The sequence below is a fragment of the Perca fluviatilis genome, chromosome 8 (assembly GCF_010015445.1).
Source record: "Perca fluviatilis chromosome 8, GENO_Pfluv_1.0, whole genome shotgun sequence".
NCBI classification, from domain to species: Eukaryota; Metazoa; Chordata; class Actinopteri; order Perciformes; family Percidae; genus Perca; species Perca fluviatilis.
In genome coordinates this window covers 22,867,647-22,891,863 of record NC_053119.1, presented here as the reverse complement: position 1 = coordinate 22,891,863, position 24,217 = coordinate 22,867,647, and the positions used below count along the sequence as shown (strand labels likewise).

Here is a 24,217-nt window from a genome sequence, read left to right as displayed (position 1 = left end):
TTATTCAGAAAATATCGGCACATGAATTGATAATGAAAATAATCTCTAGCAGCCTCACTATAAGTTACTTTGTGTTTCGTTGTTCTTATATCTGAGCTGTCTTTGGGCTGTTTCACAAAACAGGATTATAAAGTTAACCACATCACTCTGGAAGTTATGAAATACAATACCTTCTGAAATGTTGCTCATTTTAAAGCAATAAAAGATTTGTCTGAGTCATAGCCAAAAATATACTGACAAGCACCGGGCTATACAGTAGCAACATTTAATATAACAATTATAAGGTTCTATCTCCGTTTAGTTCTGAGATATTGAGCATCAAAGTTTTTACATCCCAGCTGGCAAAACTGTTATGTAGTATAATCTACTATTAATAAATAACTAACAAAATATTTTTTTTACAAAAATAACACCACACAGGCATTAATAAACACCTAATGGATCAGATTATGTCAAAAACTCAATTTCGACCAAAAGTGGAGATAGAACCTTATAATTCTAAGCTCACGCATTGTTCTTATAGTTATGGGGTTTTGAATTTTCTAATCCTGCTTTTGAGGACGAAGTACAGTCCCCATAGCACCACTTATGTCTCAATTCCAGTGGTGGAAGAAGAAGTATTCAGATATTTTACTCAAGTAAAAGTATCAGCAACACAATGTAGACATACTCTGCTACAAGTGCTGTATTCCAAATCTCACTAAAAGTAAAAGTATTCATTAGGGAGCAGAATGACCCAAGTCAGTGTTTTATTACAATGTCTTATCTAATAATTGATTATTGTTGATGATGCATAACAGTGTAAGCAGAATCTTGATAATGATAATGATCATTTTAACTACTCTGCAAAGTAACTTGTACGGCTGTCAAATGTAGTTGAGTAAAAAGTACAATTATTTCCCTCTGAAATGTTGTGGATTGGTGTGCCATAAAATGAATACTCAGTACAATTACTTATGACTTACGCTACTGCACATTTTACTTGAGTATTTTATTTTATATTTATTCAGCTAGTTATTACTTTAACATAAACATATAGCCTACTGAGTAAATTATATTAAACAACAAGAATAAGCTCCACCTGCTACAACATCTAAATGCTGCTTGGGTGTTAATGCATCAGTAATAATAATGAAATAGTAGCCTAATATAATAGTATAACTCTGACAGAGACCATTTGCCTGCATAGTAAGTACTTTTAGACTTTAAGTACATTTTGCTGATAGTGCTTCACTTTTAATACCCGACTTGAACTTAAACTTGTAATGGAGTATTTTTTACATAGTGGTACTGCTACTTTTACTTTAGTAAGGGATGTGAATAATTCTTCCACCACTGTATACTTTTACTTGAGTTGAGTTTGAAAGCAGAACATTGACTTGTAACAGTATTTTGATGTGGTATTGTTTGACTTCATCTGAATAGCCTACTTTTTCCTACACTGGCGATAGTATGAGTCATTAAAACGCAGGTGTTTTAATGATCTAAAAAGACAATAACAATCATGTCAGACTGAGAAATATAAACGCAACAATACCGGCCACACCAGTGCGGTGTCAAGCCACTTCCAGTCTACTCACACTTGTTGACAAAAGAGGGAGAAGAAACCTCTGAATGAAACATGAGAGTTAATAAATAGCCTGCACGGTTTGAATTATATCAGTTTGCCCGGCGTAAAACTTTAGCCAGACAGACGCTCTAATGTTTGACTGTACGGCTGTGAAGTTATTCCTTCAAAAGAGGATTAAAAGAAAGAAAAAGTTCCGGCTGCAAGCACAGGAAGTCAAACCACACACACTCCCGGCGCAGAAATTAAAGGGAAAAAATGCAGGAATTTGAGCGAAGAAATGCGAGATATTTGAGGAATGCTGTCTCCGACAGTAAGTGAGAAGCATTCAGAGCGAAACGCGGTGAGAAATGCTGACTTCACATCCACAATAATCAACAAACTGAAAGTTCCCACTCCGACAGAGAAGACGCAGCTTAAATCTGAACATGAGACCAACACTAAATATTATAAAACACTTGAGCTTACCTGGTGGGACTCTATTGGCAGACTGGCAGACAGGCAGGTAGGTAGAGCAATATTATATATATATATATATATATATATATATATTTTTTTTTTTTAAATGAAGAGTAACTCTGTAAGGTTTGTCTTTTATTTTGTTTTTGTTTTCTGTTGCCTCGTCTCCTTCCTGAAGCCGTTTGTTTGAAGCGAGAGGAGGGCAGGAATTTCAGGAATTAGCCGTGGTATGACATGAAGCCTGGAAAAAGCCAGAGAAAAAGACCAAGGGAGAGAAGGAGGTGAGGTGAGGGGAGGGGAGGGGAGGGAGGGAGGGAGGGAGGCAGGCCTGACCGGTCAACACGTAATTACGAAGGGGTGGAGAGGAGGAGGGGGAGGGCTCCAAAAAGGAAAGGAAAGGAAAGCAAAGGAAAGGGTGGTGAGAGGGTGGGGGGTGCAAAGGAAATATCATCAAGAATCAAACATACTGTAAAAGCCACTGGCTTTAGGAGGAGGGACAAACAAACGCATTGCAACATGATTGTAAGAAAGCATTCAACTTCTTTACAGTGACTTCGGTGTACACAACAGCCTGGGTATATGGCAAGGATGTTATACTGTATACCGGATAAAAACCAGAATTAATATTACTTGTTTTTGTAAGAATAGCTAGTTTATTAACCTTTGTGTACGTTTTAAGTGAACAACTATCCAAATTAGCCCAGACAATGGACTAAAGGCTTTGTTTCCTTATGAACAATACGTTTAGTTCATATTTTATCCACTTTTCTTTATTTTTTTAAGCAGATGATGCTGGCTTTGACGCTGGTATTAAGCATGTCACAGCAGATTGTAACACATTTAATGTTACATTGTTTAGTTTTTTTCCCCCCCAGGCTTCATGACATAAATTTATCTCCTACACCACATGATATTAAAAATGGTTGAATGTTATTAAAGAACATCACTGTTGCCTCTTGTCAGGTGTTTAGCAGTTAAGGAGAACTTATTAATGTATGTTCTTTTAAGCTAAATATAGAACTTCAATGAAATAAAAGATTGTTTAAACATTTTTTGCGGGAATGCCACCTGCAAGAGTCTTCCGGTCGAAGTTTTCACATATCTTTTGCTTATATTGTCGGATAAGCAGGCAAAAAGAATACCATTGTTGAACTTATGGGCACGTTGTGCAAGACATTAAATGCCTGGAGGCCAATTTGTGTGAATTGTGATTCTGAACTTTGGACTGAGTGGCTGAGGAACCACATGCAGGATTACATGGACTGGCTAACAGAGTCCTCCAGCGGATATCATGGGTAAAGAGTGGATTATCAAAGAGTGACACACACTGTGAGACTTTTCTACAGGTAACCTGGAATTTTACTTTAGTTGTGAATTGACTAACTAATTATCTTTGTTTCATAGAACTCCCCCCCTCCCCCAACTAAAAATGGCTTTTAACACTCAGCAGTTGTGCTCAGCTGGAGATGTTGCCCTATTCAATGCAGATTTACTGCTTTGCCACACTCTTTCCATTTCTTAATACATTCTTATTTATTTTCCATAAGGACATGATGCGAGGACAGCGCCCTCTGGAGGTGGAGGGGACCCAAGTGTCTTGTTCAAGGAACACATAAAAGGGGCACTCCATTGATTTTACATGTCAATGTCTACTTACTAGTCACAGGGAGTACTACTCACTCAGTCTGTGTGAACCGTATACAGAATTGTATAATGTTTTCTGTGGCTCGGGAGGAGCAATTACTCAATTGACATAACTTGAGCAACCTTGTCTTTTGCTTGGAGACTACATTGTTTTAGTGACTAGCGAAAGACCCCATTGAGATGAAGGTGGGTTGTATTTTGACAAGTGGAGGATCCGAGAAGTAAACACACTGTAAATCAACAGTTACATGGCCTTACTTTACTTCTGTGTTACAAGTTAACAAATGGAGATATATTAGAAATTGTATTGAACGAATCATCATTTGTCATTTGTCACTTTATTTAAAAAAGTTTCATTTCATTTTCAATCAAGTTTGAAGGACCAGTGAGTAGGATTTAGTGGCATCTAGCGGTGAGGTTGCAGATTGCAACCAACTAAGTACCCACTCCCTCACCCCTCCTTTTACAAGCGTGTAGTAGAACCTACAGAGGCCTTCAGGTAATGCAAAAATGTCAAAAGGCACTCTCTAGCGCAAGTGTTTGGTTTGTCCATTCTGGGCTACTGTAGAAACATGACGATGCAACATGGAAAAGGACCCACTCCCTACTGTATGTAGATACAGTAGAAAGATATTTTAAGCCAACAAAACACGATTTGTAGTTCAGGGGATTATACACTAATTAAAACAAAATTATGAATATTATATTACATTTCTGCTAATAGGGCCCCCTAAATCCTACACACTGGTTCTTTAAGGCAAGCCTAGTTGCTTTCATGACACACTGATACTGATTGGCCTAAGATACATGGCTTCCTTCAACATTAGTCTATCCAAACCATATACTCAAACCCAAGTGAGAGATTTAGTCACAATTATTTCCTTTTACATTTTCTTCCTTTTGGTGCTTATTTTCTTTTTAGTTAAAGTTAATTTCCTTAAAACAGTGGTACATTTACCCAACAACCCAAAGTGGTCTACAAACTTAAATACAGCTCATTACAAACTACAGGAGATTTCTTTGCACTCAAAAAAAAAAAGAGATTAAGATTAAGTTTTTCTAAAAAGAATATAAATTAACTTAAAAGCCTCCTGTTGATGAAGAAGTTGTACTATTGTATTTATAAAAGCTTTTAAAGAAAATACTTGGAATGTATAGGAAGGTATTGTACAAAATGTGACCTTCAGTGACACTCCCTCTTACAGGTTTATAGGTGAGGTCAGTGATCGAAAAAGGGAGAACACTGTTCCTAAAAAAAATGTACACTGTGCTCTGCTATACAGCAATATACTGCAGGGATTGACTGTAATCTGTAAAACATAAAGCCCAGGCCAAAGTCTAACGAGACATTGTTAGACATTGCATTATCGTGTTGGAGGTGAGTTTTGGTCCAAGCTGACTAAACCCTTCACAACACTAATGGAATGACTGGTGAATGAAACTGGGAGCTAAACTCTAACTTTCCCCAGATTCCCTCATGTTCACAAACTATGAGTCCAGTTCACTTGAAGGGTCTTCCTTTGTTCTGACCTAAAGACACATCTCTACGTTCTGCACGTCCAGGGAGCGCGTCTTCCTCTTCTTTTTTACAGCACGCCTCTTCATGCTTATTCCTACTTTCACACATGGCATCCTGACTCCAAGCATCATTTCTTCGAAAGGAATTTCATCTTGTTTCCTGAAGAAAAGCAAAACATGTGAATCTAATTAAAAAGAAACTTGAAAAATTAAGCAAAGCAGTTGCAATTGTACCGGCTGACTTGGCCTCAGCTGCTCGAGCGCTCCCTCAAATATCAGAGGACTTTCAGCCAAATCTAACTGGATAACAAGTAAGGGATAATGTAGAGCGAGCGGGTCATTATTGCGAATTAAACCCTGACGGGGTGATTCACGTTGGGGTTCTGCATCACCCTGTCAGGGTTTAATTCGCAATAATGACGTGCTTGCTCTACATTATCCCACTTATTAAACAGCTACTTACTAAATAAATCAATCATTTGACAACAAATATTGACTTAAACATTTTTTTATTGATTTAAAAATGGTCCTCCAGAGTTGATGATCAGGTCAGACCGCAGAATGCTGCAAATGACCAGCCAGAATCAAGTATTCAACAAAACTGTGTAATAATTTGCTATAAATGTTCAAATCTTTGATCTAAGTGTCTCAACTGAACTAGCAGTTTTTTTAATAGTCGATAAACTGAACTGTTTGATCGATTGATTGAGTGAGGCCATGCAGTGAATCTCACCTAGGCCCTTGAGGAACTTGTTGACTCCTCGCTGCTCGCTCCCAGGAAGCGAGTCCAGATACTCTTGTGCTCTCACCTCAAATAGACCTGGAAATAAAAACAAGGCAAATATTACAATCAAACCTTAAAAAAAGACTATTCACCACTAGTTTAAAATAAGTTGAATCACTGTAGTAAATATATTGTATTTTTAAATAAATCATAACACTGACAATGTTGAAAAATGAGTAGTCAAACTAACATGAAGCACCGTATTGAATGACATGAAAAAGCAGAATATACCACCTTTAACCTTAACTTATTTAGTCAGGAGAGTAACATTAATATTGAGATCTCTTATTTAAGGGAGACCAGAGTACATTTAAAAAAACTAATTACTACATCATTGAGCTTTACAGTTCATTCTTGGCCTTGAAAACAGAAGTTGACAAAACACTCTCCACTCAAGATCCACTTACTCACTTGTTCTGGAGCTTTTGACCCTATGACACAGTCCTTACTGTGTCTATTTGCTGATGACCCTATAATAAGGTTGAAAGCTCCGGATTTATATCTACATAATTTCAAAAATGGGAAAAATGTTAAGGAACTGTTTTTTAGAAAAAAGATAATAGATGATTAGCAAAAATACAAATTCAATTTCAGTAGAACTTTAGTATGACCAAAAAGGCACACAAAAATATATTTTTGTATATGTACATACAGTAGGTATGAGGGTTCAACCAGTTTTTATACTGTACTGTAACACTATACTGTAACACTACTGCAGGTAATCAAATCTCAGTACCTCTGAGGCCCTGTCTGCGCAGCTCCCTCTCCTGGATGAAACCGGTGAACATCTGGGTCTCCATGAACACTTCCAAGAACCTTCTCAAGCTCTTGGACGTGACCGCTTTGCGAAAGGCTTCGCGCTGAAAGGACGAGGATGGGGAAGAAGAGGGACTGGGCAAGGTGGGGGAGGAGACAGACTCATCCTCCCGCTCTGCTCCACCAATGAAGAGGGAGAAGTGACCCACCATCTCCACGAAGAAACGCACAAAGGCCTCCGACACCACTGCGCTGAGGGAGCTGGAGTCTGGGTGGAGGTACAGGAGTGTAAAGGAATAAAATAGAAAAGATTAAATCACAGCATATTTACTGCCCTACAAAACAGAATGACTAATAGACCCAGTATCTGCAAAAGATTGATCAATACCAATGACTCAACGACTCGCCAAGGTATTTCAAATAAAACTTCTTACACAAAATGTAGGAAAATAAACTTCCTACTCACTGGAAATGTATAGACACTCCCCTTCTCATACAGCTCACTTTTCACACATTACATTTTCCTGACATTTTATTGGACCAAAAGCCACATGCCAAGTGTCACTTTAACACTTACTTACAGCTTACAGTCATAACTCAAGAATCACTAGGGATGTAAGAAAACTCAGATTACTTAAAGTTATCACTTGTCATATATATATATATATATATATATATATATATATATATCTTGTGCAACTCTCTTGTACAGCGTCATGGGTGTCCCAACCCCAAGTTTGAGAAACACTCCAAGGGTGCATGAGTAATAAAATAACTCCTAACTGCTGCATAAAAGCAGTGTTTCACTGAACTCTGTGGATTTAAAGCTTCCACTGTGTTCTCCTTGTGGCCCCACCAAGTAGTGATGGGGTGTTGCTTTAGAGTGTACTGCTACGTTACTTTTGGGATGTCACATTTTCAACGACTACATACCAACAAAAGAATTCCCAGTATGATTTTCATCACTCTTTAAAGCCCCTTTTATACATGCACACTACGCAGAGAGCTTCATTATTAAGGGCTCTTGGGAATCCTGAAATACTTCTATAAAATGCTTGACTATAGCTATCCAGTCATATACAAAAGTCCTGGATGTGTCTGAGTTGTATGTGTCTCAAATGTCCCAAATGTATTTTTATTAAATGAAGCTGGCAGCTGCTCAGGGATGATGGAAAGATCAAATAAATAAAAAATAATAAAAATCTAGAGGTTATGTTACCCTGAACACCCTAGAATGATAAGACCACTTAAACACTACCTAAACCTGGTCTTTAAGACAGCGGAAATAACTAAAATGGGTATGTTAGTTTAAAAAAAGTCAATGACAATTGATGCTACAATAGGTTAGTAAAAGTTTCCTTAAAATGTTGTGAAAAGATGACTTCTTGAAAAGATTGGGAATCATACTGTAGACCATTTCTTAATGTTGATAATTTTTTTATTTGGTATGTCTAATAAAAACATTCATATATTGAATAAAATACTGTAATAAGTGTGCTAAGTTACCATTGGGCAGATCTCCTTTCTCACAGGCCAGCTCCCTCCTCTTGTCCAGCACATGCTCGAGAGCTGCCTGCAGCTTGTGGGGAAGAATGGAGTCTTCATCATCCAGCTGTGAAGATAGAAACACAGATGTAAACACAGTAAACATGCTGCAGTGAATTAACATATTGTATTCACATAACATCTAGTAGAGTCACCACATGTGTAAAAGGACTCCATGTGGTGATAGATTTTCACAGTTTTCCTAATGTTTCTATGGTTTCTACCTGTCGTAGGAAGCGACTGTTGCCGAGGTCGACCACCAGGACCTAAGGGAAGAGCAGAGGGAGAGTGATGTCATTTCCTGGAGATATTGTTCAGTGGAGGAAAGGCCCAGAGTCAATGGCACCACAGTCTGTACATCACAAACAAAAAAACTCATCATACCTCTTCTATGGGCAGCTCTTTGAGTCGAGGCAGAGAGCTAGAGAGGAGGCCCACTATAAAGGGGGTAGGGGTGCAGACAATATCCAACATGGAGGGCGGGAGCACGGGGATGTACGTATGCTGCCAGGTGAAGGGGTAGAGCAGAGCCACTACTGCATGACAACACTGAGACAATGTGCTACGGAGAGAGAGAGAGAGAAAGAAAAAAGGTTAAAACAGATAGTTAAAGTGCTCATATTATGCTTTTTGGCTTTTTCCCTTTCCTTGAGCGTTTTATATATCTTTTTTGTACATGTAATAGGTTTACAAAGTGAAAAAGCCCAAAGTCCACCCCAAAGGGACTTATCATCTCCAACAGAAAACACGCTCCAAACAGCTCTATTGTAGTCCTGACTTTACTTTCGTGACGAACGTGTCACTTTGTAACACACGTTATAATGCTCGCCTAGCTACTAGCCTGGCACGCCCTCATACTCTGCTTCTGACTGGCTAGTAGTCCTTACCTAGCTACTGCGCATGTGCGACTCCCAACAAAGATAGGAACAGAAGTGCGATGTCTCACTCTGTAGCTAAAACAGAGAGCTCAACACAGCAGCAATGGTGTTTTTTAAAAATGAAACCACATAAACCTATTCTGGTACAACCTCTAAATGCAATTATGAACCTGGAAATGAGCATAATATGAGAACTTTAATAACTATTTTTGGATGGGATAATGCAATGTACGATAGAAAAACAATCTTAAAAAAAAGATAATCCTTCAAAAAACTGCATGATACTGAACTGCAGAGATGGGAAGTAACGAAGTACAAATACTTCGTTACTGTACTTAAGTAGATTTTTCGGATATTTCTACTTTACTTTACTATTTTTTTTGTGGCGACTTTTTACTTTTACTCCTTACATTTTAACACAAATATCGGTACTTTCTACTCCTTACATTTTAAAAATTGGCTCGTTACTTTAGTTTTGTACAAGAGGTCGTAATGTCGAGAATAGCGCGGACACGCGCCTCACACCGCGCGTGCGCCACACAGAAAAAAAAGTGAGAAAAAAAGAAAGAGAGACTGCTGTCCGGAGGATAATCAGTTGAGATGGTGTGTGTGCGTCCTTGAGAACTGTAAGTCGTATAACTTATGTTGTCAGTTCATTTAAGCCTGTTGTTGTATTGGTCTATAGTTCCTGCACAGTTAAAGTAGGTTAGCTAGTGATTTAGCTGTTTGTGTTCTTCACCTGTTAGCTAGGTTTCACTTTGCTACACGCAACGTCATTCCCAAGCATCAAAAGAGAGAAGTTGTCCGTGTTTTACAGACACACCTGGGGGGCGAAGTTTGAAACCAGCATCAGCTTTAAATACGGTCCTAATCTAGTCCTCACTAGCAAGTTTCAAATAATTTCACTGGAGTTACCGTTATTATTTTTCACGTGATCAATACTGAATTCAATCTAATTGGATGGGAATATAGGCTACGTTGCATGTAACGCACCACTACAAGACGACTCGACAGATTCGGCCGCATTCTGCATTCATTTGCGGCAAATAATTGCAGCATGATGGTGGTAACGTTAGCACTAGTAGTATGGACGGCGATATGATTGAAAATGAAGAAAACGGAGATCCCAGAGATTAGGCAGACAAGCAGCAAGACATTCCCAATCATCCCTGGCCTTATCTGAGAGAGATGTTTGAGATAGGCTAGGAGGCATCAAGTATGACTCCTGGCCAATGTGCTGTGTAACTCTAAAAGTATGGGGAACTTCTTAATTAATCTATGTTTAGTAATTCATATTGTATCCTTTATTTTCTTTCTATATTTGAGCACACACACATACATGTAGATTCCTTTCAATGTTAAGGGGACGATTAAAAAAGAGAAACTGGATCTGTGAATTCTCACAGAATCACAATTGAATTCATATCTTGCTACTCAGTCAGAATCTTATTAAGCTGGAGTCCCAGTCTCTGTCACAATAATCATATATGCGATGATTGGCAGACATCCATTTAAAATTGTAGACAATGGCATATAAAGAGCCTGGTTTTTATGTCCACTGAAGTTTCTCATCTTGCACTCTAGTAACGTGTGTGGTCCAGGTAGCTTTGCATAAAAAGTGGTTGTCATTCGCAAGGCTACTTTTACTTTTATACTTTAAGTACATTTCAAAGCCTGTACTTTGTTACTTTTACTTAAGTAAAGAAGTTAAATCAGTACTTCTACTTTTACCAGAGTATTTTTTAACACAAGTATCTGTACTTCTACTTAAGTACGGGAAGTGAGTACTTTTGCCATCTCTGCTGAACTGTAATAATGGACATTACTATCATATTATTTCCATATTAAAATAATTTCACCACAAGGCCACTTGTGGTGAAATTATTATTATTATTATTACTACCACTTTTGAACCTTCATTGTTTGAAAGTTCTTTCTTGGAAAGAACTTTCTAAACAATGATACGTTCAAAAGCAGTGGAAACAGTACTCTTTGCAAGGTCAAGAATTAACTTTCAAACTCAGTATTTAAGGCAACAGTATAAGATGTCCTTAAAAGTGCTAAAATGTGAATATCTACGATTTCATGACAACTGGCCAGACAACTTCATCTGACAAGGAAGATCGTGGGATATAAACAAAAGTTTCAGAGCAGTGAGACCGTTTTGTCATCTATTGTTTCTAAGGCCTTTTAATTTCAACATTATTATTATTATTACTATTATTTACAGGTACCTCTCTACCTGTGGCTATATATATAGGTTCAATGTACAGTGAATTATATTTTAATATGCAAGCACAATTCAGCATCTTGCTGTACAACACATTATATAATGCTCAGTATATTACTAGTATTTACCTCTGTCTAAGTTTAGTTTACCATGTTGACTTTCTACAACAACCCATAGAAAACAGAGGTTAACTTGCTGCATTCAGGTTGGGCATGTACAGCAGGTCAAGAGAGTGATAATGATACAAAATAGCAAGTAGCTCTTTCTCTTGATATCTAATTTGTATTCAACAAAATAGTAAAATAGACCACAATAATCTTCCAAAAAGCAAAGCATATCCCTAAAACCTAAAGTCTAGTTTTCACCACAAGATGGTGCTAACCAACTCCTCAAGAAATAAACCTCTCCTGCCACCCATTTCTTAATTTGGAACATAATGTTAAAAGTTCATTCCTGTTGCTCCAACAAACCCGTTGTTACCCTGAGAGGAATGTAAAAAAAGCATCTCTGAGGGGAGAGTGATGTAACACTTATAAAAACTATACAGCGGCAGCAAACACACTCACCCCACGCTGTTAACTTAATCTTGTCCGGGTGTGCATCTGCTAACAGTTATTTCATTAAAAAATTGATTGACGAGGCCAAGTTTCCAGTCCACAGTAGAGAATGTGCAACGACTCGTGATCTGCTTATGAGCTCTGTTGAGAAATGCTTCTTTTTCCAACTTTTAAACAACAGTACATGGGCATGAAGGGGAATACACAAATCCTGAACCTAAATCAGAACTGAAATAGGACACAATGACTGATTATGCTTAACCCACATGTTGAACCAGGTGTACCACAGCAGTTAAAAGGTTTTATGTAGACTGTGTGGATCTGATGCCATCACTGTGCACACGTGGTAGCTCTGGACTCTAAAGCCTAACTCCTTCTATCTGGCATCCATGACAGTTTTCCAAAGAAGTGATTGTTCCCCAGGCGACTGTAAAACACAACAGCATTCCTTCCTCTCATACTCTGTCAGGATCTTCTTTTCCTCTGAATGTTTGTCGACTTGCGGTATCTCTGTCACATCCTTCAAACTCTTTACTCTTGATCTTTTCAGCATGAAAACACTTCCTTTGATAATCTGGTCACAACAGGTTCATTAAACAGTTTAATAGGAGTACCGCAATTACTCTACCCGCCTCAGGACTGATGTCTGTTGCAAGGATTGGACAATATGTTGCTGGAACCAACCTGAGTTTGTCGGCAGTGAAGATGACCCTGCGCTCCAGTAGTAGAGAGGCAAACACTCGGAGAAGGAGACGGAGACTCAAGGAGGAAAAGAGACATTCAAAGTCCACATGTTCCAGACGAGAATCTGATGGCCTACACAGTTCTATCACCTGTAGGAAAGAGAGAGAGAGAGAGAGAGAGAGAGAGAGAGAGAGAGAGAGAGAGAGAGAGAGAGAGAGAGAGAGACACTTTTAGTAATGTAGTAGATAGTAATGTACATACTGCACACATACACATTAAGACACTAAATCATTAGTGGTATAATCTTTAAAAGCATATGGGTTGCACTTCCAAGAATGGGGTAAAAAACTACTGTTTCCACGGTGACAGTACAATCATCTCACCTCTGTCCCAGAGCCAGGAAGGAAGTTTTTGACAGTGATGGTCCTTCCTGGAGCAGGGAAGGGAGCTTCCATTATGCCTCTCATAAAAGGCTGCACCAGAGCAGGGGAGATAGCCCTCCTCTTTTCCACTTCATCCAGGATCTGTAAAACATGGAGAAGGAGGATCTGTAATTGGAATACTGGCAATCACAAATATTTCTATGAGTGTGTGGAGCATCAGATCTTTCCAATCCATAATTGACTGAATCTTTTCAATAGAGTACTGTAGACCTTTTTTTGTTCTTTTTTATTATTCTATCTTAGAGTTGGGCAATATGATGATTACACTGGATAGGATGTCAGATATTTTGCCATATCATTTATAACATGGTAGCTATCCCTTTTAATATCTCTATCTATCTCTATCTTTTAGGCCATTATAGGTAGTGTTCCAATAGTACAGCATTGATGTGGTAATGTGGTGAAGTACCTTAACCTGTCAGATATATAACATTTCTAAATGAGCTAAAAACAGACATTTCTGTTTTGTTATTTTATTCACAAACTGTTTCAACAATGGCTATTATTATGACAAACATATTCATTCTTGCCATGATGCAGCGGAGAGACAGTCAAACAATGTCAAAAGTCAATACAACAAGTGGCTAACAGCCTGACATCATGTGTACCCTTCAACACACATACTGTACACATCTGTATCACATTAAACCTTTATGTAGCTGATCTGATACAGATGAAACATACTCAGAACATCAGCAGCAGCACTGAGTACTTCCAATACAGAGGCACCTATCAATCTATTTGCCATCTCCTATAACAGCAGATATACTGTAGTTACCCTTATCTGTACATGTGTGTATCCTTAGAAACCCAATTCTAGCAATGGCACATGAACACTGCACAGATCTACATACAAAGGCCAACATGCATATAAATCTAAGGCCCAAAGCCGATACAGTGCATGTTTTCCACTGCAGTAACCACATCAGCTGCAGTTCACATGTGCGTCTGTACTGGAGCCAGGACTGCAAGGCTCTGTGGGAAAGTAAAGCGGACAGAGGGTGGGTGGGGCTCTGTGGGCACCGACGGTGATACTGCTCTGCACTCTTTTAGTGCGGGTGAGGTTGTATGTATGTGTTTGTATAACACATGCTGTTCTGTGCAATGTAATTTCATCTGATGCAAGACATGTATTTTACTAAACTTTGTGCGTTTGTGTTCATGCTTAGTTTACAATATCTACCTTGGAGAAGAGGTCGAAGCAGCCCAGGCGGCTGACGATGCAGTAGACCTCAGGGAGCCTCCGGCCTTTACCACTGGGCTGTGAACAGGCAGCCAGTTAAAGACAGCTTCAAAACCCAGGAGTGTCACAAGACTGCTCACCCAAGTACAACCACAGGATTAGACCACTGAAGCAAAGCAAAGCCTTTGTTTCGCAGTCTTTGAAGACTGTGACTTTGAAAAATCTAAACCATTTTATCAACCAAATTCAAGAAATATGTAGAAAACATTTATTATCAACTTGCATAATAATTCAACAAAAAGAGAAGGGTAAAAGCAGCAGAGGAAATCGGATCAGCATGTTTATAATCAGGGATTATCTATATTGAATTTAAATTAGGAGAAGCTACTGTAGTGACAAGGGGCAGAAACATTTTAAGAGCATACCAATAATCGCCGACAGTAGCCAAACCGCCTGCTTCCATCCTCACCAGTCAAGACAAATGAGAACGTCTCACTGGGGATAAAAAAAAAAGAGAGAAAAGAAGATAATTCAGACATGCTGGAAAACATTTAAACGGCTGTTGTGGAAACAGAAAACTCCATTCTGGACTGGACTTTGTGTTTTGGCAAACAAAGGTATGACTTTGTACTTGAGAGGAAAGACCCTCAGGACAGGCTTACTACACACAAATCCTCCTAAGCTCTACCTGACAGGTACTCATTGACCGGTGACGACCTTCTTGACAGGCGAGAGTGTCAGCAAGTTCAATGCACCCACAGAACATTTGCCTCCAGGGTAATTATTAGCCATCATCGTCAAGACGTACATCATCACTTCTAAGAACAATGCAGACGTTGAGAGGCTAAGCTAGGTGGTATTAGGTAATAAGGCCAATTTTAAACATCATACAAAGAGAGGTGATTTTGTAATAACAAACCAGGTGTAAGGTGCTAAATCCACCATCTCTCCCTGTAATAATTTGTCACTGTCAGCACTTTATCGTTAAAGAAAGAACAGTCATCTTTACAAGCCAGGAGGTCATTTCTATTTTAGGCTTTCAGCTTCTTCTCTAACAAGTGATTATTAACAAGGAAAACAGCTGAGCTATTAACACTCTGCTGGTAAATTCCTGTGTCCCTGTTTTGTTTCACTTTTTCTTTTTTTTTTTTTACGTGTTAAGTGTCGTGGCTGCAGTCAGACTTGGACTGACCTGGGGAAGTTGTCGACAGGTGCCCAGTCTTTGGCGTCAGGGAAACAGAACTGAGGGATGACCTTCAGCTGGTCCTCAGCCTCCCGCATGAATTTAAAGCTCCTCTCAAGCTGGATTAAAAAAAGAAAAATTGTGAAAACAAATATATTTGATGATGTCTGAAGGATAGCACCATTAAAGTCTTAGACCATCAGGTTACACACGCACGCACGCACGCACGCATTACTAGACTATTCCTTTTTTATTGCATGGACCTGCTGTTGCTGTTCCCAAAAGTGCAAAATGATGGTGTTTTTCCCAGAAAAGTCCATACCAGGTGCTGATAAACTAGCGTATATACAGTATACCATTGGTCTGGTAGGACAGTAGACATCTATTTAGATAATAATAATTACAATGATGTCTCCTTTTCAGCGTTTTTTTTCTTCTTCTTTTAAATACAATTGGCAGTGTCTCATTTTGGAATAAAGTGCTTCAGTAACATTTCTATCCCATTTTACCTTGAGAGGGAACTGCTGTGTGACTTCTGGCAGGTATGGGACTCCAGCTTTGGTCTTGTGGAGTGCAACAACTATGAAATACTCAAAGAGCTTCCTCTCCTGCAACTCCATCAGATCCCGCTCCATGGTCCGGTACCGCCCCGTCTGCCTCAGCATAGACTGGACCGACACCAGCCGCTGACTGTGGGCTGAGGGACAGAGGACCACATGTCATGCAAATACATCAGTGTCATGTATGCATAGATGGTCACTGTCAGGCCACATCATCTGTGCATATTTTTGATTTTAGTTATAGGGTGGAACTGTTATTGTATTATTGTACACGTGCTACTATTGTGCTCATTTCTAACTAATGAAACTACATAAATACAAAACTATGTTATACTTATACTGCTTATACTGCTCTGCATCCCCTATGTAGCTACTGTAGGTGTAAGCATTCATTTTCTGTTCTCACCTTTTAGTTTCTCCTCTGTGTCACTTTCGGACTCACTGTTCTCATCCGTTACTAAATTAAAGAGAAGCGTGAAAAGGATAAAACAGAGTGTGAGCAGAGTTCAAATAACAATCACAGGAAACTTAAAGCACATGGAATTTGCTGTCATTGCTTTCGTTCTTGCCACTACCACACAGCACCACCCAGTCCTCTGAAACATGGGTCAGTCTCAACTGACCACAGAATGTAACTTTGCCCATAAAACTAAGTGGATACACATGATTGTTACTTTTATGGAGATGGACCTGTAGAGGCTTTCTGGTCAAAGTAGGAGTCGTAGGAAAGGTAACCCAATGAAACGTGTCTGCAGTGGGTAGTGTTGATAGTATTGATGATAAACTTTGAATTCAGTTTTTTGTCAAATTATTAGTCATGACCAAATAAACATTTGACCAGAAAACACTACACGTACTACTGTTATTTGTTATTTTACCAATAAAAACTTTAACTTTATAACAGTATTTACAGTTGAATGGGTCTTGCTTGGGTGTATCATTTAGGATTAATCGATTTATTGTTTTCCTATTGTTTTGCTTTTTAACTTAGGGCTGGGAAGGCCTGAGCTACATTAATATTCTCTTGATATACGTGTTAGTTAGTGTGTGAGTGTATGTTAGTGTTAGTATTGCAGTAATAGTATTTCTTTCATATTTTCTGCCTAACAAGTGTCTGATGTTGTTTTTTTTACTGAGCATCAGCAACCAAAACAGCTTCCCCTCTGTATCAAAAAACCTGAAGTGCCAGACAATCATGGAATCATGTGCCAGACTGTTTTTTCTTCAAGTGGGTCTGCACCTGGATCTGTTTTCCTACCAGAAACTAATCACTTATTCCTTGGCCCTTAGCCTAACATTCCACTTTATTGAAATCAGTTGACAAATGTTAACTAACAAACAACAAACACAAAGAGGTGTTGATGATGATGTCCAAAGATGGGACATCATTTTTAGTTAAGCAAAGTAAAAATAAGTTTCACAAAATTCCAGTTGATGTGAAGCAAATGAAAGGTAAAAACAAGTCATTTTTGCAGCCTGCCTTTGAAGCCTCACCTCTCCCTGAGCTGGACTCTGTAGACTGAGACACCCTCTTCATTCGTTTCTTCCCTCTCCGCGCCTCGAAGATGCCATTGATTTTCAGCACCATCTGCAGGAGGTAAAGGGAAAGAAATGTACGTCTTTAACTCTTAAACTAATAAAAAAAAATGGCAGGCTCCTCCCAAGATCATTTCAATACAGCTTCTGGGAGGCCTTCCTCTGAGCACACTTCTCACAGGAAATATCTGTCAGAAAAATGTTCCCTGCCTTACTCATCCCCAGACGGCAGCATGAGTGGACCAGCTCCGAACCTCCCTGAGCAGTACACTGGGCCATAAATCACAGAAAGAGCAGCATGAGCTCTGTGAAAGGCCTCTCAGACTGCCATACCTTGGGGATTTTCCTCCGTCTACGATTGTACGGGTCTCCAGAGAGGCAGGGGGTGTCGTCGGGGCTGCTGGGTGTGGAGGGGGGGCTGATACGTGAGGGAGAGGAGATGCCAGTGTCCCTGCTGGTCTTACGTAGCTCCAGGAGCTTGAAGCTTCGCCGTTCTGAATTTTGTCTGAAGAAGCCAGGCTTGGAAGAGAGCTGCGAAGGGCAGATGTAGAAAAACAGGCACATTAGAAGGGGACTTTAGTATAGAACTGCTTCCAATAAATCTACTTTGTTTTTATAGAGATGTATTGGCAATCAGGTACCTTAGTTGGTGTGTCAGGGACAGGAGATGAGGAGGCAGGTGAAACACATTTGCTTCCCAAACAACTTCTCTCCAGCTCTATATCTTCATATGGATTCTCCTTGGATGGCGGATCTTCAGGAGAAAAAATTGTTTTCTTTCAAAACTAAGAAATCAATGTCACTTTGATTACACAACAGCTTCACACAAGCTTTCCAAAGAGAAGATAAAGTATTTTTCCATATCATTCATGTTTGTTTTGCCAGAGCTTAATCCAGATGTGCAGAGAGCTACCAGAGTGTGCTTAACATTACCCCGCTCATATTGCACTGTGATAAGATGCTTGCAAACAGCTAATGCTAAATGTGACTCTAGCCACCGGTCCTCCCCTGCAGATAAAGAGTGAGAAAGTTTCATTTTCCAAAACCTGTGCCTCTTACTCTCTTTGTATCTGTCTCTCTGTATCTTCCCTCTGCTCTATCAATCCATCCACCAGATGTGACCTGAAGAAGTCGTAGGATAAAGAGGGACGTTCAGTTCCCCTCTACTTCTCTCTCTGAGGAAAACAAAGGATCAGCGTACTGTTTTTCACATTGCTAGCTAGTGTTTGCGTGTGCTGCCAGCATGGGAGTTTGAATCAGTCATCAAGGCGTGCGTCTGGATACTTGTAGAGGTGACAGTTGCTTTCCTTTCAATCTGAAAACACTATCAGGCATGTGGATTGTGTATTTAAAGTGTGTTGATGTGAACCTGGTTTGCGTGTGGAGGTTGATGACAAGACAACACAACTGCTCATCACTATCTGTATATCTCTGCCTTCCTGAGCTGCTTTTTGAGTAGACAGCTCTGGTGAGTAACTTTACCCATGGGACACTACTGAGTGTTTGGTGAACAATGTCTGAGCATTTTAAAGAACAATACTGTTGTGTGAAAGGAGGAAACTATACAAGAATCCAAAATAAGCTGTGGCATCACTCAAATATAATTAAAGTAAATTTAAACTATTGCAGGCAAGCAGCACTCATTATACACCAGTCTCTGGGATTAAAACCAAAGATACATTGAAGCGATTGCCAGTAATGTGCCGTGGCTCTATAAGCCACTCACATGCCCCCTGCTGCACTGACAATCACAATAACCAACCTCAGCTACAGTATGACCTCACACAACGGCACTATTGTACGTTATGAAATTAAACAGGCTTTAGGTGGGGTTGGCATAACCCTGCAGACAATAAGGTAGGAACGTAGGACAAATTTCTGCATATCATTTTTAATAAAAGTGAAGCAGCATGGCTCTAAATTAAAACCGGAGCAAAGTAAAGGCAGCATGGCCTCCTCATCAACTCTGGTCTTATTAAACTCTACAGTATGACACACACTGATATGAGAAATGAAACTAAAGGGTCATGCAGTGTATGAAGGATATAGAAAATAGGACAACCTCCAGCCTACAGTAATGTATTTAACAATGTTTTTCATTTTATGCGAATACTATACAAAGTTGATAATGCAACACTTTGAAACCACATGTCAGGAACTTGATTTTCGACACATGCATAAGGAAAAATAAAAGTGTCATATGTGTGGATATGTATTGTTTACCTATTATGTCCTCGTAGACATTCTCTTCTGATAAAGTGCGTGTAAGGCCCAGTCTGGACTGAGCGTACCAGTCCACCCTGCAACTTTCTGTAGATGACTGGAGCAGATCCTCAAATTCATAGGACTTCCTGGTGGACAGAACATTACAAGGATTTAGGAGAATCACATGCCATATATAAAAAAAGAGAAAGGAAGGATTTTTGTGTGTACTGTTGATGCTTTTAAGAATGTTTGATATGCCAAGTAGGAAAACTGATGTTACCGTTTGCTAGTTACCACATCTGTGTTTCATCACTGCCAAAGATTAAAGCCCAGTAGAATGAAGTGCACACAAGCATCTGTGGTTGCATACGAAGCCAAATGCATGCACACATACAGTTAACAATTAAACTAAGTTGCTACTTTATTGGGTACAGCTTGCTACAACTATTGCAATACAATGGAACAGCCCTGCAATGAATCCTATCTTTTTAAAGCTTATCATATTCAATGTTGCCCTATTGGATTGAATTATAGTGAAAATGTTTTCTCCATCCTACATCTTGTTTGATTTTAAATGCTGTCTGCCTTAGTTTGTTTTTAGCTTTAACATTAACTTTCATTAGAACTGCATGTGAAAACTAGCCATTTGGCTAACTCTGTACATCATATCAATGTCAACTTCGATGCATTGCCCCTGATATATAAAGGTAAGTTAAGTTAAGCAAAGTAAAGGACCATGGAGTTATGGATAATTAATCCTTTTCTGACTGAACATTGTGATTGACCATGGAACAATAGTGAAGGATTTTAATGATTGGTGTAAGCGCTCCTTTTTAGAACATAAATGTCTCCAAGACTAAAGAATGAATTATTGATTTTAGGAAACAGTGCCCCCCTCTTACCCCCACTATCATTAATGGCCAACCTGTTGAGACAGTACAAGAATATAAGTACCTTGGCACAATAATTGATAGCAAGCTATGTTTTGAACCACACACTGATGCTGTTTGTGCCAAAGCCCATCAGCGTATGTTTTTTTATCGAAAACTGAGGAATTTTAACATTGACCCCACTTTTATGAGAATGTTTTATTCCTGTTTTATTGAGTCTGTTTTAACCTTCTGTTTTATCTGCTGGTTTGGTTCTCTGTCCATAAAAAACAAAAAACGACTAGAGAGTACCGTCAGGACATGTAGCAAGATTGCAGGCATCAACTTCCCCATCATCTCCTACATCCAACAGAGTGGAAAAAGAAGGCCCAATCCATTGCAGGTGACCATAGCCACCCCTTGTCCTGCCAGTTTAAGCTACTTCCCTCAGGCTGTAGGTACTCCATGTCCAGATGCAGGTCCAATAGACTCAGAAACTCTTTTATCCCGACTTCCATTTCCATTTTAAACAATTTGCCAGAACTGTTTTAAATGTATTTATTTATTTATTTATTTATTTACTATTGTGTTTTAGATACTGTGGGTATTTCATGTTTTACTGTATTGTTGTGTGTCTTGTCCTTATGTCTGTCTGCTGGCTGTACAAACAATTGCCCCTCTGGGACAGTAAAGTTACCTTGACCTTGTACGCTTTAAAAAAGTTGTTGCATGGCAGTGAGCGAAACTAAGTGTATCTAATAAACTGGCAACTTATTGTATTTGTTCACGCGCACAAAAATGCACACTGCGACGGACACTAGGATAAAGACAGCTTGACCAAACAAAGGGCTTGACACAGCACACTTTAGCAGAGTGAGGCCTCCACATATGGTATGGAATGTAACAGATCCAAGCCAAGTTTCAAACAAGAATTCAGACCACTGAGAAAGTGAACAATAGATGTACTCCAATACATACTGCAGGGTTCACATTTTTTGGTTTCCTTTGGTTTGATTGTAACCATCTGAATTTGAGTACTACTTAGAAGACTCTTGAATATTCCAACATGTTTGCTAAAATAAGTGTTTTTAGATTCTTCACATTTACATTTACTTTACATTTGCAAATGCCAGACAACTCATTTGTGATAGCCACTGGCCTTGCACATCATTGTTACTGTCAAGGCTTAAATTCTTGAAAAAGCAAAGGGCCTCTTTGACATTACTCATATCACTCTGCATGCTGTTCTCCTCTTCTAGTAGAGTTTTGGAAAGAGGAATGAGTTGAGTTAATGTGTACATTCCGCCGATCCAACTAATGAGCTCATTCTTTGGGATATTTAGAAACAGGATGATGTCACCGGTGGTTTTGATTTACAGCAGATGTGGTGAATGTTGTCAACCTCAGTGTTTGGTCGGCGATGGTGGGGGAAGGCTCAGAGGATACACAGAGCCATCATCACTGGTTAATTCTGATCCTACAAGCAACTTTAAATAAATATTTTTTTATTTAGCTTTGGGGACAAAGAAGCTTCAGCAAATGGGTGTCTGCTATATGACTGATCATCATCTGCCCATATTTGTCATTCTATCTTCTTACTCTCTTACCTGTTGCTACTGTCCCGGGGTCTGTCAGCCCAGGGTCTCCTGCAAACTCCAGGTGGTGGGCATGTAGGTAAAGGTGGAGGAGGAATGCAGGGCAAAGGGGGCAAGTTCCTCCTTCCCTTCCCTGAGCCGGGCCCTGAAGCTGGGATAGTGGGGGGGGTGTGATGCTGGAAGGTTCTCTGAGGTTTGGGTAGAGGGTTTATAGACGGAGCACCTGGCTCACTGTATACATTTTCTGGATCCCCTTCCCTCCTCCTCCGCGAATCGCCAGGTCGAACAATGTCAAAAGTCCCAAAAATGGGCTCGTTGGCTCTCTTTTCAGTATCCTCCAGCTCCTCCTTTGAAGGAGGGCAGAAGTAATTCCCTGGAAATGCCAGTGAAGGTCTGTCAGGAACCTCCTTTGTTGCCTTCTCCAGTTTCTTAACATGAGTTAAAACACTTTTCTTGTCTTGGGGTTGTTCTGTTGGCTTGGAAGCCCGAAATCCCCTCTCTAGGATCACTTCTCTGTCCTTGTTTGTTGGGCCCTCTGGAGATTTAGACCTTAAATCCCCAAGCTTTCCAACATTCTCCTTCCCTGAGTCTTGTCTGTCCCAGCTGACAAACCTCTTGCTATCTGTCCTTTGGACCTCTGAAGCTTTGGCTTCCTTTTTCCGCACTGTCTCAACTTCCTTCTGTGTTGTGCTCAGTGGACATGTCCCTGTAGAAGTTGGTGGGGCAGGCTCCTTTTTGCCCTCCCATTGTGAGATCTTATCACGTATGCTGGCAGTCTTGACTGCCGCTGGGCTCTTGTTGTTGTTCAGCTTGCCACACAGCCCGTTCTCCATGTTGGGAGTCCGTGGGTCGGTGGTGGTGGCTCTCCTGTGAGCCAGCATGGTGTCAGGAGGACCCGGGCTGTCGCTCAGGCCGAGTAAGGGGGAGAGGGGACACTTGGTGGATACAGCAGTGTCCCTCCTGTCTCTGTCCCCTGGTGACCCGCACACCTCTTGGCGCTGGGGCCCCGCAGACGATGAAGCCTCCCCGACCTTCAAGCCACAGCACTGGAGCCTAGAAAAGAACCAAACATAGAAAAATCAACATACACCTTTGAGATATTAGCTTAACACTTAAAAGGGTTGCAAACGAACCGCGTGTCATACATTCGTACACCCAAAGCTGCCCAGTCAACACAAGAAACTACTTAAATTATATACAGAGGCAACACAAAACAAAAGGAAAAGTATGCAAACGCATGGTACTGAACATAAAACGCTCTCATACATTGATATTAAGCCTTTACAAAAAATGCAATTATTAGCAAAAAACACCAGGAATACAAAGTAAGATCTAAAAATCTAGCTGAAGAATAGATTGTATTACAAAATCCAGACGAGTGCAAATGGTGCTTAACATTATTTTTTATAATTGGTAAGAAAATATATGATTTCATCATCTTAAAATAAGATATTGAAGTTCTTCTAAATTGCCCATTTTGCAGTAAGGGGCTGAGGTATATATCAAGATTGACAGGCTGTCAATCACAAGATGGACTATGGGGAGGGAACAAAAGTAAACCCAAACAAACAGACAAAACATGCAAAGAGTCTTCTCTCAGTAAGGGGACAGTACTACCCACAACTGATGTGTACTAAATTCAAATCAGATAAACAGAGGGAGAAAGTTGTCAACTACTAATTTATAGTGCAATTATTTTTGTAGAAATGTCAGTTGCTACCTTCAGTGTACATAGCTTACAATCATGCTCCCCATAGCTCTTAAAATTGGCCACGCAATGTGAGCACTTACAATTACGTCCAACTAGATCTTTTATTTTTTATGGGTTAAACAAGAATTCTTGTTAAAAGAGCTCAGACGTCTGTTTAGTGCCTCGGTTTTAGCCGTGAGTCACTCCTGGAAGATTACTAGGTCACGACTGTTTGAACTCTGGGTTTCAGGGTCAAAGTTTACAACACACATAGCTATTTCTGGAGAGGAGATGCAAGTATACACAGAAGAGGGGAGAGGCCAAAATGTAG

At 39.7% G+C, this 24,217-nt stretch overlaps 1 protein-coding gene across 1 annotated transcript in view; it reads right to left on the bottom strand.

The window, feature by feature from the left end:
* Window positions 1-3,909: 3,909 nt before the first annotated feature.
* The window catches only part of si:dkey-82f1.1 (DENN domain-containing protein 2A), a 37,150-nt gene continuing 16,842 nt past the window's right edge, over window positions 3,910-24,217 (bottom strand). The window contains exons 3-20 of the mRNA XM_039807731.1: window positions 22,209-23,249; window positions 19,751-19,878; window positions 18,169-18,281; window positions 17,861-18,058; window positions 17,486-17,579; window positions 16,398-16,448; window positions 15,941-16,128; window positions 15,441-15,550; window positions 14,674-14,743; window positions 14,249-14,326; window positions 13,006-13,146; window positions 12,623-12,771; window positions 8,658-8,835; window positions 8,498-8,539; window positions 8,235-8,340; window positions 6,709-6,996; window positions 5,922-6,008; window positions 3,910-5,348 (exon numbers count right to left, since the gene is read on the bottom strand). Of these exons, the coding sequence (XP_039663665.1) occupies window positions 5,317-5,348; window positions 5,922-6,008; window positions 6,709-6,996; window positions 8,235-8,340; window positions 8,498-8,539; window positions 8,658-8,835; window positions 12,623-12,771; window positions 13,006-13,146; window positions 14,249-14,326; window positions 14,674-14,743; window positions 15,441-15,550; window positions 15,941-16,128; window positions 16,398-16,448; window positions 17,486-17,579; window positions 17,861-18,058; window positions 18,169-18,281; window positions 19,751-19,878; window positions 22,209-23,249 (3,094 nt within the window). The 3' untranslated portion in view covers window positions 3,910-5,316. The remainder of the gene's footprint in view (window positions 5,349-5,921; window positions 6,009-6,708; window positions 6,997-8,234; window positions 8,341-8,497; window positions 8,540-8,657; window positions 8,836-12,622; window positions 12,772-13,005; window positions 13,147-14,248; window positions 14,327-14,673; window positions 14,744-15,440; window positions 15,551-15,940; window positions 16,129-16,397; window positions 16,449-17,485; window positions 17,580-17,860; window positions 18,059-18,168; window positions 18,282-19,750; window positions 19,879-22,208; window positions 23,250-24,217) is intronic.